The sequence below is a fragment of the Antedon mediterranea genome, chromosome 3 (assembly GCF_964355755.1).
Source record: "Antedon mediterranea chromosome 3, ecAntMedi1.1, whole genome shotgun sequence".
In the NCBI taxonomy this organism is placed as follows: Eukaryota; Metazoa; Echinodermata; class Crinoidea; order Comatulida; family Antedonidae; genus Antedon; species Antedon mediterranea.
Genome location: NC_092672.1, coordinates 22,230,086 through 22,240,235, shown reverse-complemented (window position 1 = coordinate 22,240,235; position 10,150 = coordinate 22,230,086). Strand labels below are relative to the sequence as shown.

At 28.6% G+C, this 10,150-nt stretch overlaps 1 protein-coding gene across 1 annotated transcript in view; it reads right to left on the bottom strand.

Moving 5' to 3' along the window:
* Window positions 1-9,285, bottom strand: part of LOC140045042 (uncharacterized) — a 97,317-nt gene extending 88,032 nt beyond the window's left edge. Inside the window, exons 1-10 of the mRNA XM_072089772.1 lie at window positions 8,836-9,285; window positions 8,067-8,163; window positions 7,384-7,419; window positions 6,812-7,063; window positions 6,172-6,337; window positions 4,962-5,068; window positions 4,198-4,310; window positions 1,439-1,528; window positions 1,297-1,336; window positions 1,157-1,191 (exon numbers count right to left, since the gene is read on the bottom strand). Of these exons, the coding sequence (XP_071945873.1) occupies window positions 1,157-1,191; window positions 1,297-1,336; window positions 1,439-1,528; window positions 4,198-4,310; window positions 4,962-5,068; window positions 6,172-6,337; window positions 6,812-7,063; window positions 7,384-7,419; window positions 8,067-8,163; window positions 8,836-8,925 (1,026 nt within the window). The 5' untranslated portion in view covers window positions 8,926-9,285. The remainder of the gene's footprint in view (window positions 1-1,156; window positions 1,192-1,296; window positions 1,337-1,438; window positions 1,529-4,197; window positions 4,311-4,961; window positions 5,069-6,171; window positions 6,338-6,811; window positions 7,064-7,383; window positions 7,420-8,066; window positions 8,164-8,835) is intronic.
* Window positions 9,286-10,150: the final 865 nt, after the last annotated feature.

Below are 10,150 nucleotides of genomic sequence, written 5' to 3'. Positions count from 1 at the left end.
CATCTTCAGTTCCTTTATTAATCATTAATTAAAATGTTTAAAAAATAATGTTTACAAATCAAATAGACTATATATATGTAAAAAGATAATAGACATTGAATATATCATCATTATCATCTCTACAACTATTATAATTTGTCTAAATGTTACCATTATCAATGACATCTTCTCTGTGGTAATTCTCTGTTGTCATTATCTTTATCATTATATCTTTACGTTCATTTTTTTGGTTGTGTTTCGTGGTCTCACCCTAATTTTTGGTTTTTGTTTTTAACATTATTGCACTTAAATGACAATTTGAATAATAGTGATCTACCTCTTTCTCATTTTAGTAAAATATTACACATGATATTTATAAAGGATAAAAAATAAATATATAATGCACTGATATACTGTAGCAACAATATTTCAGTAAATCACTTTTCTTACAATTAAAATGATTAAAAGATAAAACTTATTAAACATAAAATGACAAGAAAAGATGTAAAAAGTGATTAAATGGTTCTTCTTTAGGTAGAAAGGCTATCTTGATCATTTTAGTAAACACTCACAAACTATGCATTTCACTGTTAATTTAATCAACTTTATCATTGTCGTTATTAATTTTCTTCATCACTGTTGTCAATCATCATTTTTATCATTCACTAATTCTATTATTATTCACTCAGCATGTTCCATTATTTTATACTTGCACAATTAAAGTATTAAGAATTTAACAGTTAATTACACACTTACCTTCTGCAGTTGACTTCTTGCTAACCTGATGCACAAATATAAAAATAAAAAATATTATATAAATAACATAGAAGTAAATGTTTTACTTTCTGAACCATTCATATCAGTATAATGTTGTATATCATGTCAAAAGTAAGTATATAAATTCAAAGGCAAATTACTGACAATGCTGTGGCTATCAGTGGCTGGATCTTAATAGAATAAAGAAAAGCTAAATCAAAATGATAAAGTAAAATAGTCGGATAAACTGCCAAAACTACTCTAGGGCTAATGTTAAAAGTATAACAGATTTAATTCCTTATTTTCAGTATACAAGTACGGTAATGAATTTGAAAGTTGAAAGAAAGATGGATTGTTCTTTTCAAGGAGACAGAGTTGAGTTAAATAGAACAGTCAACAAATGCTATATTGTAGTACTCACATCTTTAGCTTTTGCAGGTGTTCCAGTATTCACCTCTAAAATATGAGTAAATAAAAAATAAAGTAGAAGGAAATCATAATTTATCTATTAGATGAACTGAGTTAAATTGTATAGCTGTTAGAAAAATAAAATGAACTTACCACTGTTTGTGGTGGTTTTGCTGTTTGTGGTAGTTTTGAACTAAAAAACATTAATTTAGTTTATCAAAATGTACATGAATATTTATTTCTAAATCAATTCGTAAATCACCAAACTCAATAAACTGATTACAGAAAACCTTACCTTTTGACGAAAAAATTTTTTCCCCCAATTTATACCAGGAAATTGTATTCCTTTGTACTTTCTGTCTCTCTTACTTGGGCGTGACTTTTCCTGGCAAGAAATAAAAAAGTGAATCTGTATTAAGTAATTAGGATTTAAAGCAATGTCACTGGTAAAGGCTTCTATACAAATATGAAATGCTATGCTCTAATTATTAATATAATTTAGAAGGAAGTTTTGGACTTCCCAACTTAGAAATATTGGAAGACTTTATAAAAGCATGTCTACACTATAGAGGGGTGCTATAATATTTACTTACAAAAAAAATACATCAAATCCAAGAACACTTATTATTTATAATAGTAAACATGGCAAACTTATTACTTCACTTATTAAACAATCCATGAATATCTTACGTTCAGTTTATTTCTAGAGTAGTAACATTTTATTTAACAACTTTGGATATTTTGTTGGTTAATCCAAAATAAATTGTATTTGACTTATATATTTTGTTTCATGTTTTGAAGTATAAAAAGTCCAATTTCCGGGATCTCCAACTCTATTTTTCAGAATTTTCTTAGCTCCATCCCAACCACGGTTGTCTCGTTCTGTAGACTTGTAATTTCGTTTCATAGTAGGCCCATCAATATTATGTATAATTGCAACTTCCAGGGACCTAGCAGCTCTATTTTTCAAAATTGTCTTACAGATCAGCCCAAGGCACCCATTTACTATGTTTGCACCCCCAGACAGCAACCAGCCTACGCCTCTGCAATAAACAATATAGGCCTACCTCTTGGTCTGTGGGTACGTTTTACGTTTGCGTATATTTTCTATGCTACAATTTACCCGATAAATATAGGCATATTTTGAACTTTTATTTTTTAAATTGAAAAATATGGATTTAAACAGTCATCGCGCATCGTTTTTTTGTAAGCAGTATTTTATTTATGCATTATAAAAAATGGAAAAAAGTGATACGACTACCCAAAATCTGATTAAAGTGGCCTCAAATGACGCTAAAACATGTTGATTCCGGGGGCTTCGCCTCCTGGCCCCCAGCCTAGTGAAGCTCGCTTCGCTCACATAGCCCCCTCGTATGGGAATGTTCTTATAGTGTGTACATACCTTTTCTTACAGTGTGTACATACCTTTTGTTATAGTGTGTACATACCTTTTGTTATAGTGTGTACACACCTTTTGTTATAATGTGTACATACCTTTCTTATAGTGTGTACATACATTTTGTTATAGTGTGTACATACCTTTTGTTATAGTGTGTACATACCTTTTGTTATAATGTGTACACACCTTTTGTTATAGTGTGTACATACCTTTTGTTATAATGTGTACATACCTTTCTTATAGTGTGTACATACCTTTTGTTATAGTGTGTACATACCTTTTGTTATAGTGTGTACACACCTTTTGTTATAGTGTGTACATACCTTTTGTTATAGTGTGTACACACCTTTTGTTATAGTGTGTACATACCTTTTGTTATAATGTGTACATACCTTTCTTATAGTGTGTACATACCTTTTGTTATAGTGTGTACATACCTTTTGTTATAGTGTGTACACACCTTTTGTTATAGTGTGTACATACCTTTTGTTATAGTGTGTACACACCTTTTGTTATAGTGTGTGCGTACCTTTTGTTATAGTGTGTACACACCTTTTGTTATAGTGTGTACATACCTTTTGTTATAGTGTGTACACACCTTTTGTTATAGTGTGTACACACCTTTTGTTATAGTGTGTACATACCTTTTGTTATAGTGTGTACATACCTTTTGTTATAGTGTGTACATACCTTTTGTTATAATGTGTACACACCTTTTGTTATAGTGTGTACATACCTTTTGTCATAGTGTGTACATACCTTTTGTTATAGTGTGTACATACCTTTTGTTATAGTGTGTACACACCTTTTGTTATAGTGTGTACACACCTTTTGTTATAGTGTGTACACACCTTTTGTTATAGTGTGTACACACCTTTTGTTATAGTGTGTACATACCTTTTGTTATAGTGTGTACATACCTTTCTTATAGTGTGTACATACCTTTTGTTATAGTGTGTACATACCTTTTGTTATAGTGTGTACATACCTTTTGTTATAGTGTGTACACACCTTTTGTTATAGTGTGTACATACCTTTTGTTATAGTGTGTACATACCTTTTGTTATAGTGTGTACACACCTTTTGTTATAGTGTGTACATACCTTTTGTTATAGTGTGTACACACCTTTTGTTATAGTGTGTACACACCTTTTGTTATAGTGTGTACATACCTTTTGTTATAGTGTGTACACACCTTTTCTTATAGTGTGTACATACCTTTTGTTATAGTGTGTACATACCTTTTGTTATAGTGTGTACACACCTTTTGTTATAGTGTGTACATACCTTTTGTTATAGTGTGTACACACCTTTTGTTATAGTGTGTACATACCTTTTGTTATAATGTGTACACACCTTTTGTTATAGTGTGTACATACCTTTTGTTATAGTGTGTACACACCTTTTGTTATAGTGTGTACATACCTTTTGTTATAGTGTGTACACACCTTTTGTTATAGTGTGTACATACCTTTTGTCATAGTGTGTACATACCTTTTGTTATAGTGTGTACACACCTTTTGTTATAGTGTGCACACACCTTTTGTTATAGTGTGTACATACCTTTTGTTATAGTGTGTACACACCTATTGTTATAGTGTGTACACACCTTATGTTATAGTGTGTACATACCTTTTGTTATAGTGTGTACATACCTTTTCAGTTGAGCTGTGAGGCTTACTTGCTGTTGCTACACCTTCTTTATTATCTTCTACTGTTTTACTGATATTTTCTTCAGCAAGTTTTCTATACAATTCAATTGGATTTCCTGAAAATGAATAAGAGTTTATATTATGTAATTGCCTATTAGTATTAATAAAATCTTATTTTTGGGCTGACCATATACCAAGGTGTGAAACTCTTTCAACTTTATTTTCTCAAAAACATTTATTTAACAAAAACTTTATACATTTTGAAAAGACTGATCATCAAAAAGAATTTTTAGAAGTGTTTGTATCACATTATAAATTCCTTGTTAATAAAAGTGACCTAAAAACAATTCATGTTATATTATAATGGTTTCATAAACCTCTATATTCCAAAATACACAAATTGTTCCGCCTTTAATAACAATATGTGCTATCATTTAGTTTTCAGTTTCTCACTAATAACTATTTATATTTTACTGAATATTAAGGAGATATTTAAGTGATGGATTTGTTACAATGTTGCTTAATTAATTTTAGTTTTTTAGGAAAAGTTTGTTAGAGCCATTGTTAATTAAATTAATTAGATTTATTAAGGAAATGATATGATTTATTCCTGAAAATTGAACTTGGTGAATTACAGTATATGAACACTAATATTAAACACAATGCCACACTTTAAATGGACTGACTTTATGATCTATCCCTCTTCATTTTGCTTGTCTACTTTGATGAGGATAATGATGATGATACTTTAATTTATTCATTTTTACCACTATCATCTGTAAGATCCTCTGTCCAGTTGTTTTGTTCTTTAGCCTTTGTTTCTACTGTTTTAATCACAGCAATACCATCTGTTATTAAATGCTCTTTGTTAAATCTGAAATATAATAAAAACATTATTGATCATCCAAGTATGAATTTAGATCAAGTTGTTTAACATTTTAAATTGAATAATATCAATACATTTTAAATAAAATTATCAAAATTGTAATTTGCTTGTTGGTATGTTTGCTTGAATATTTCAGATAAAGAACATGTTAAACAAACAAATACATAAAGTATATATAATATACATATATAAACACATCAGGCAAAGAACATTAATTCTAAACCGCCCGGTGATATACTGAAATTTAATTTAATTAATTTGAATCGATATAGCTTTCCTAATATTATGAAAAATGTGGTCAAGCTATTAATTAGAATCAAAAACATTTTAAAAAGTAGATATAAGGTAAAAGCATTGTATATATTAAAACATTTATTATTAGATACACTGATTGAAGTTTTCTGAAGTTTACGCTGTAGCGAATTTGGTACCTCTATGTAAAAGCCCATTTACACTAGGATGATAACGATCAATGATAGATAAATATGCATTTGTCATACATAAAACAAAATATATATAAAATGCAAAACTAAAGGATAACCATCTTTGCTTCCTTTCACACGTCCAAAAAAATCACGTCATGATTAGTAAGAGCAATAATACTGTGACAATACAATGATTAAAAATGACGTCATAATTAGTAAGAGCAATAATATTGTGACAATACAATGATTTTTTGGTTTTATTATGCATGACGTCATTTGATTGGATTTTAACAAATATTATTTTTAACAAAAACAGCATAAATCCACTAGTTTTAGAAAAACTTCTCTAATTTCTTTTGTTTTTGTAAGAGACATTCATGCTTATTTATTTATTGTCAATCGTTATTGTTGTAGTTTAAATGGGCCTTAAGACTTTGACACCACTTTATTTATGGAACAGTCCTGCTGTGAGACTGCTGATTGGTGGATAGATATGGTAAGATTTCAAGGGAGAAACCCGATGGTAGGCAGTCCTGATCCTCCAAAGATACCAGACTATTACCAGATACCAATTAGCTCAAACTTGAAAATACCTCATCCAGGCAGATAAAATGTTACAATACTATAACACTATTATCATTATTTATAAGCTTAACTTATACTTACTCCTTTCCAAGACAGGCATTGATCAGGCAAGTTTTGCCCACACCTTCCTGACCAATCACTTTGAGCATTCCAAGATTCACTTCAACTTGACCTTCTTTCAATGCTTCAATGTAAGCTTTTTCAACTTCTTTACCACGAGCAGATATGGCATAAGGGATGTCTATTTCTACTCAGAAATAAAATAAGTATTAGTTATACAGTTTATTAAGCACATACAGTTCTACATTTTATTATTTAAACAATAAAATACAACTAATACAGTAAAGCTAGATCTGAAATTAATAAAAAATGTTGTATACATATTGTGTATTCAGTATTTTTGCAAAATTAAAATAGGCTCATTAGTTCTAAAATGAAAATAATGTATATATGTTAATCCATTGTTGATAATCCCCTTCCTTCATGAGACAGGCGAAATGGACTTATATGGTATACTATATTCATTTGTTTAATTTGTTCTCATATTGTTAGTTAGCTTAATTTGTATATGTTTAATTTTAAAATCAAGGATTATATTGTGTTGTTGGATTTTTTAAAACTTTTACTGCAGCTGTCTCTTAACAAATCTTCCCCTTAAAGTTATGGAATAGTCAGTTTAAAGGTTTGAGGGAAGTAACCTAACCTGTAATGTGTCACTTACTTTCAATTTCATCAGCCAAATCATGCCGACCTGCTATCCTGACAGCTCTACAAAGTTGTGAACGCCTGGACTCAGTAACTTGTACTGTCTTGTACCAGGCGTTCAGCATCTTATACATTGAAGTTGCTTTGTTAACTGAATTGACCTGGAAGGAATCAATATCTTCCTGTTTGAATCCAAGACATTCAGCTAGTTCTTCAAACTGATTGGACATGTTGTAAGCTACATGTAAAATATCTTTAGTTGTTATATCTACAAAAAAAAGATATTCTAATAATTCTCAAAAGATAATATATTATAGCAATTTTAAATATTAAAGTACATATGGTTTAAACAGATTTCATCCAAGCTTCCCAAGTAACATGTTTGCCTATGAATCCTGGAGTCCTGGGTTAAATTGCAGCTCTGAGCTGAAATATTCCTCATAAAGGATTGTAGACTGAATAATGACAATGTAGTTTAAAGCAACAATTTTTGCGTAAAAATGTAAATAATTCTACATTCTTTATTACACACTAAAGTGTGTCAAATCATGTCACGAAGTACGACATGGTATGGGTGAATACTCATACCTGACGATGTGAAATATATTTCTGGTAAAGGTCCACCTAAAAGAAAGTAGAATGTATGATATAAAGTTGATGAAGCTCTTTTATAATAAAAAAAAAGACATACCATATTGGAAATAAGATAAAGATCAACATTTTAAACATTTTATTTTGCAAAGTAACTTTTAGGCAGGCAATGCTTTACATTAATTCCTTCAATAAACAATCAGAGAATTGTATTTTTGTATTTTAATTTTGTATTTTTTATTATAATATGCTATAGATTAGAATACAATACAATACAAATAAGAATAACAAAGAAGGCTACAAGAAACAGATTAAGAATGCTGTTTTTGTTAATTTTATACTAATATAAAAAAAACAGTTTTTAACCAAATTCATCAATAGTATTGTTTAATGTAATAAATGAGTAAAACAATCTAGGTAATCAGCAATTGGATAGGGTTCTTTTTGAGATGGTGTTCTTTGAAATTAATTGATCTATTTTACTTTCTGTAAAATCAACGATGTATATATAAATACATAAAAGAAATTATTCTTATTATTATAACTGTAATAAATTCTATTTGTTTGATATAGGCATTATTATTATTTCAATTTGGGATGGATAATCACTGCTTTCAAGATTACTTATCAAAGCATTTTGTGGAACAAACTTGTTTTGTACTGTATTTAAACTTTCAAACCTTTCAACAATTTCATTACTTCTTCCTTTTGGGATTCGACATCTTCATATTTTCCACATACATTTGTAATGTACAAATCAATAACAGATTTGCCATTCTGACAATCAAAGATATAAAATGTAAGAATCCAAGTATAAAATTAGTGATTACAAAATTCATCATAAAAACAATAGGCATGACTGTGACAATCCTCAAGTTTCTACTTTTCATAAACTAAAAATGTAAATAAAACAATGATTGATATACGGTAGAATTAATATTATTATTTGTATTTCATTCAAATTAGATATATTTAATAAAATAATAAATATGTAAAAGCAAATAAATAAAAGTGAATGTATAAATTTCAATGCATTCAAATTAGATGGTCAGTTTAGCACTATGAACAACAATATTGAGATGGAAACAAAGTATTTTTGGTACAGCTATACAACATTTATCAAGAACACTTCATTCTAAAAATATTAATTATAATCATTGCAAAAGCAGACACTATCACGCATTTAATCATTAAGGTAATACCTTTGATCATAACCTGGAATTAATATATCTGATTTAATCTAATTATTAATATTATGTCATAACTTACAGGGAAGGAGGAAAGTATAAATTGGCCTATGGAGGTTTACAAATACCATGAAAATATGTTATGGAATAAACAGGTCCAACATTTACAAAAAGAGTACTCTTATGAAAAATGAATATCATTTAATTTTTATTTAATAAAAGTATTGTTATTATTCTAATTGTTTTAACTCAAATAGTTTACCTTATTTTTATTTGAAATAATACCTCTACCATGAGCCTTTATAAAAAACACCATAGTGTTTCTGTGCTCATCGTAAGTAAGATCACTCATAGCACAGGAACGCAGGGCTGTGTTACCATCCTAGAAAAAAAAGATGACAATAATGTGCACAAACCATACTGAATATTTTTAAGGGAAAAAAGTAATCAAGGAAACCACTACTCAAACAACAATATGGGAATCCAATATTTAACCTTTTTTTTTTTACTTAAAGAGTTCCAGGGGTACAATCTTCTGTTGAACTAAAACTGTATTTCCCTAACAATACATAACTGTAATCTATTAAATCCCTTGTGGTTTTAACAAAGGCAATCTTTTATGATTATAATTTTTTACTCTTTCTCTTTTCTTCTACTATACTGCAATAGTGCAAATTCCAATTTCAAATAAACAAAAACAATCATGAATGATGTAGACATATCAGTGTTATTGTGCATCATCATGATATTAATAGTTACTGTATTTTATATTGACATTTTTTAAGCATGTTTAAAACAAATGTAATTAACTTATGAAATGTTTAAATACTCTGTGAACTGGAAATGGAACCATTTTATAGTGGTTATTGTACAATTTCCTAAACAACCAAGGAGTTTATAATTATATCTGCAACTTACTTTCTAATATAAAAGAACATCAATATAGATACGTTAAAGTAAACTATGGCAGCAATAACATTGTTAAATGATAGTTGCTCTAGCCACATTGTGAAAATAAATAGTATACAATTATATATTTATTATTTGACCCTTGACCTATTAAGAGTTGCATTAATAACATAACATATATTACAATTACATCAGTGGTGAATAAAAGATGCAAAGAAAATGATTTGAATTTTATGAAATTAGTTAAAATATTAACCAAAAGCATTTGAATTACACTGTATTCACATACAGCACTATTTTATACTTTCATGCTTCAATCACTAAATTAAACTAAAAATTTAAATTTGCTTTTTTTAAATATTACAAATGAATTGATGGTTAGAACAAAATATTGATAACAAAATTATAAGAATAATGGGATGTTTATGAGACATTCAACTACAAGGTTTATTAAGGAAACTAGATCGTACTTAATATTATGTTATTTTACAAAAAATCAATTCATATCAAAAATTATATAATTAAAATCAAAATATTCAATATTCAATATAACACTACAGACAATGAAGCCAATTTTGTTGAAGAACTGTTGACAATGAGTTTGAAATATGAGATAAAAATAGGTGCAATGTACCTGGTCTGATGATAAGAGCCATGCAACATTTGCA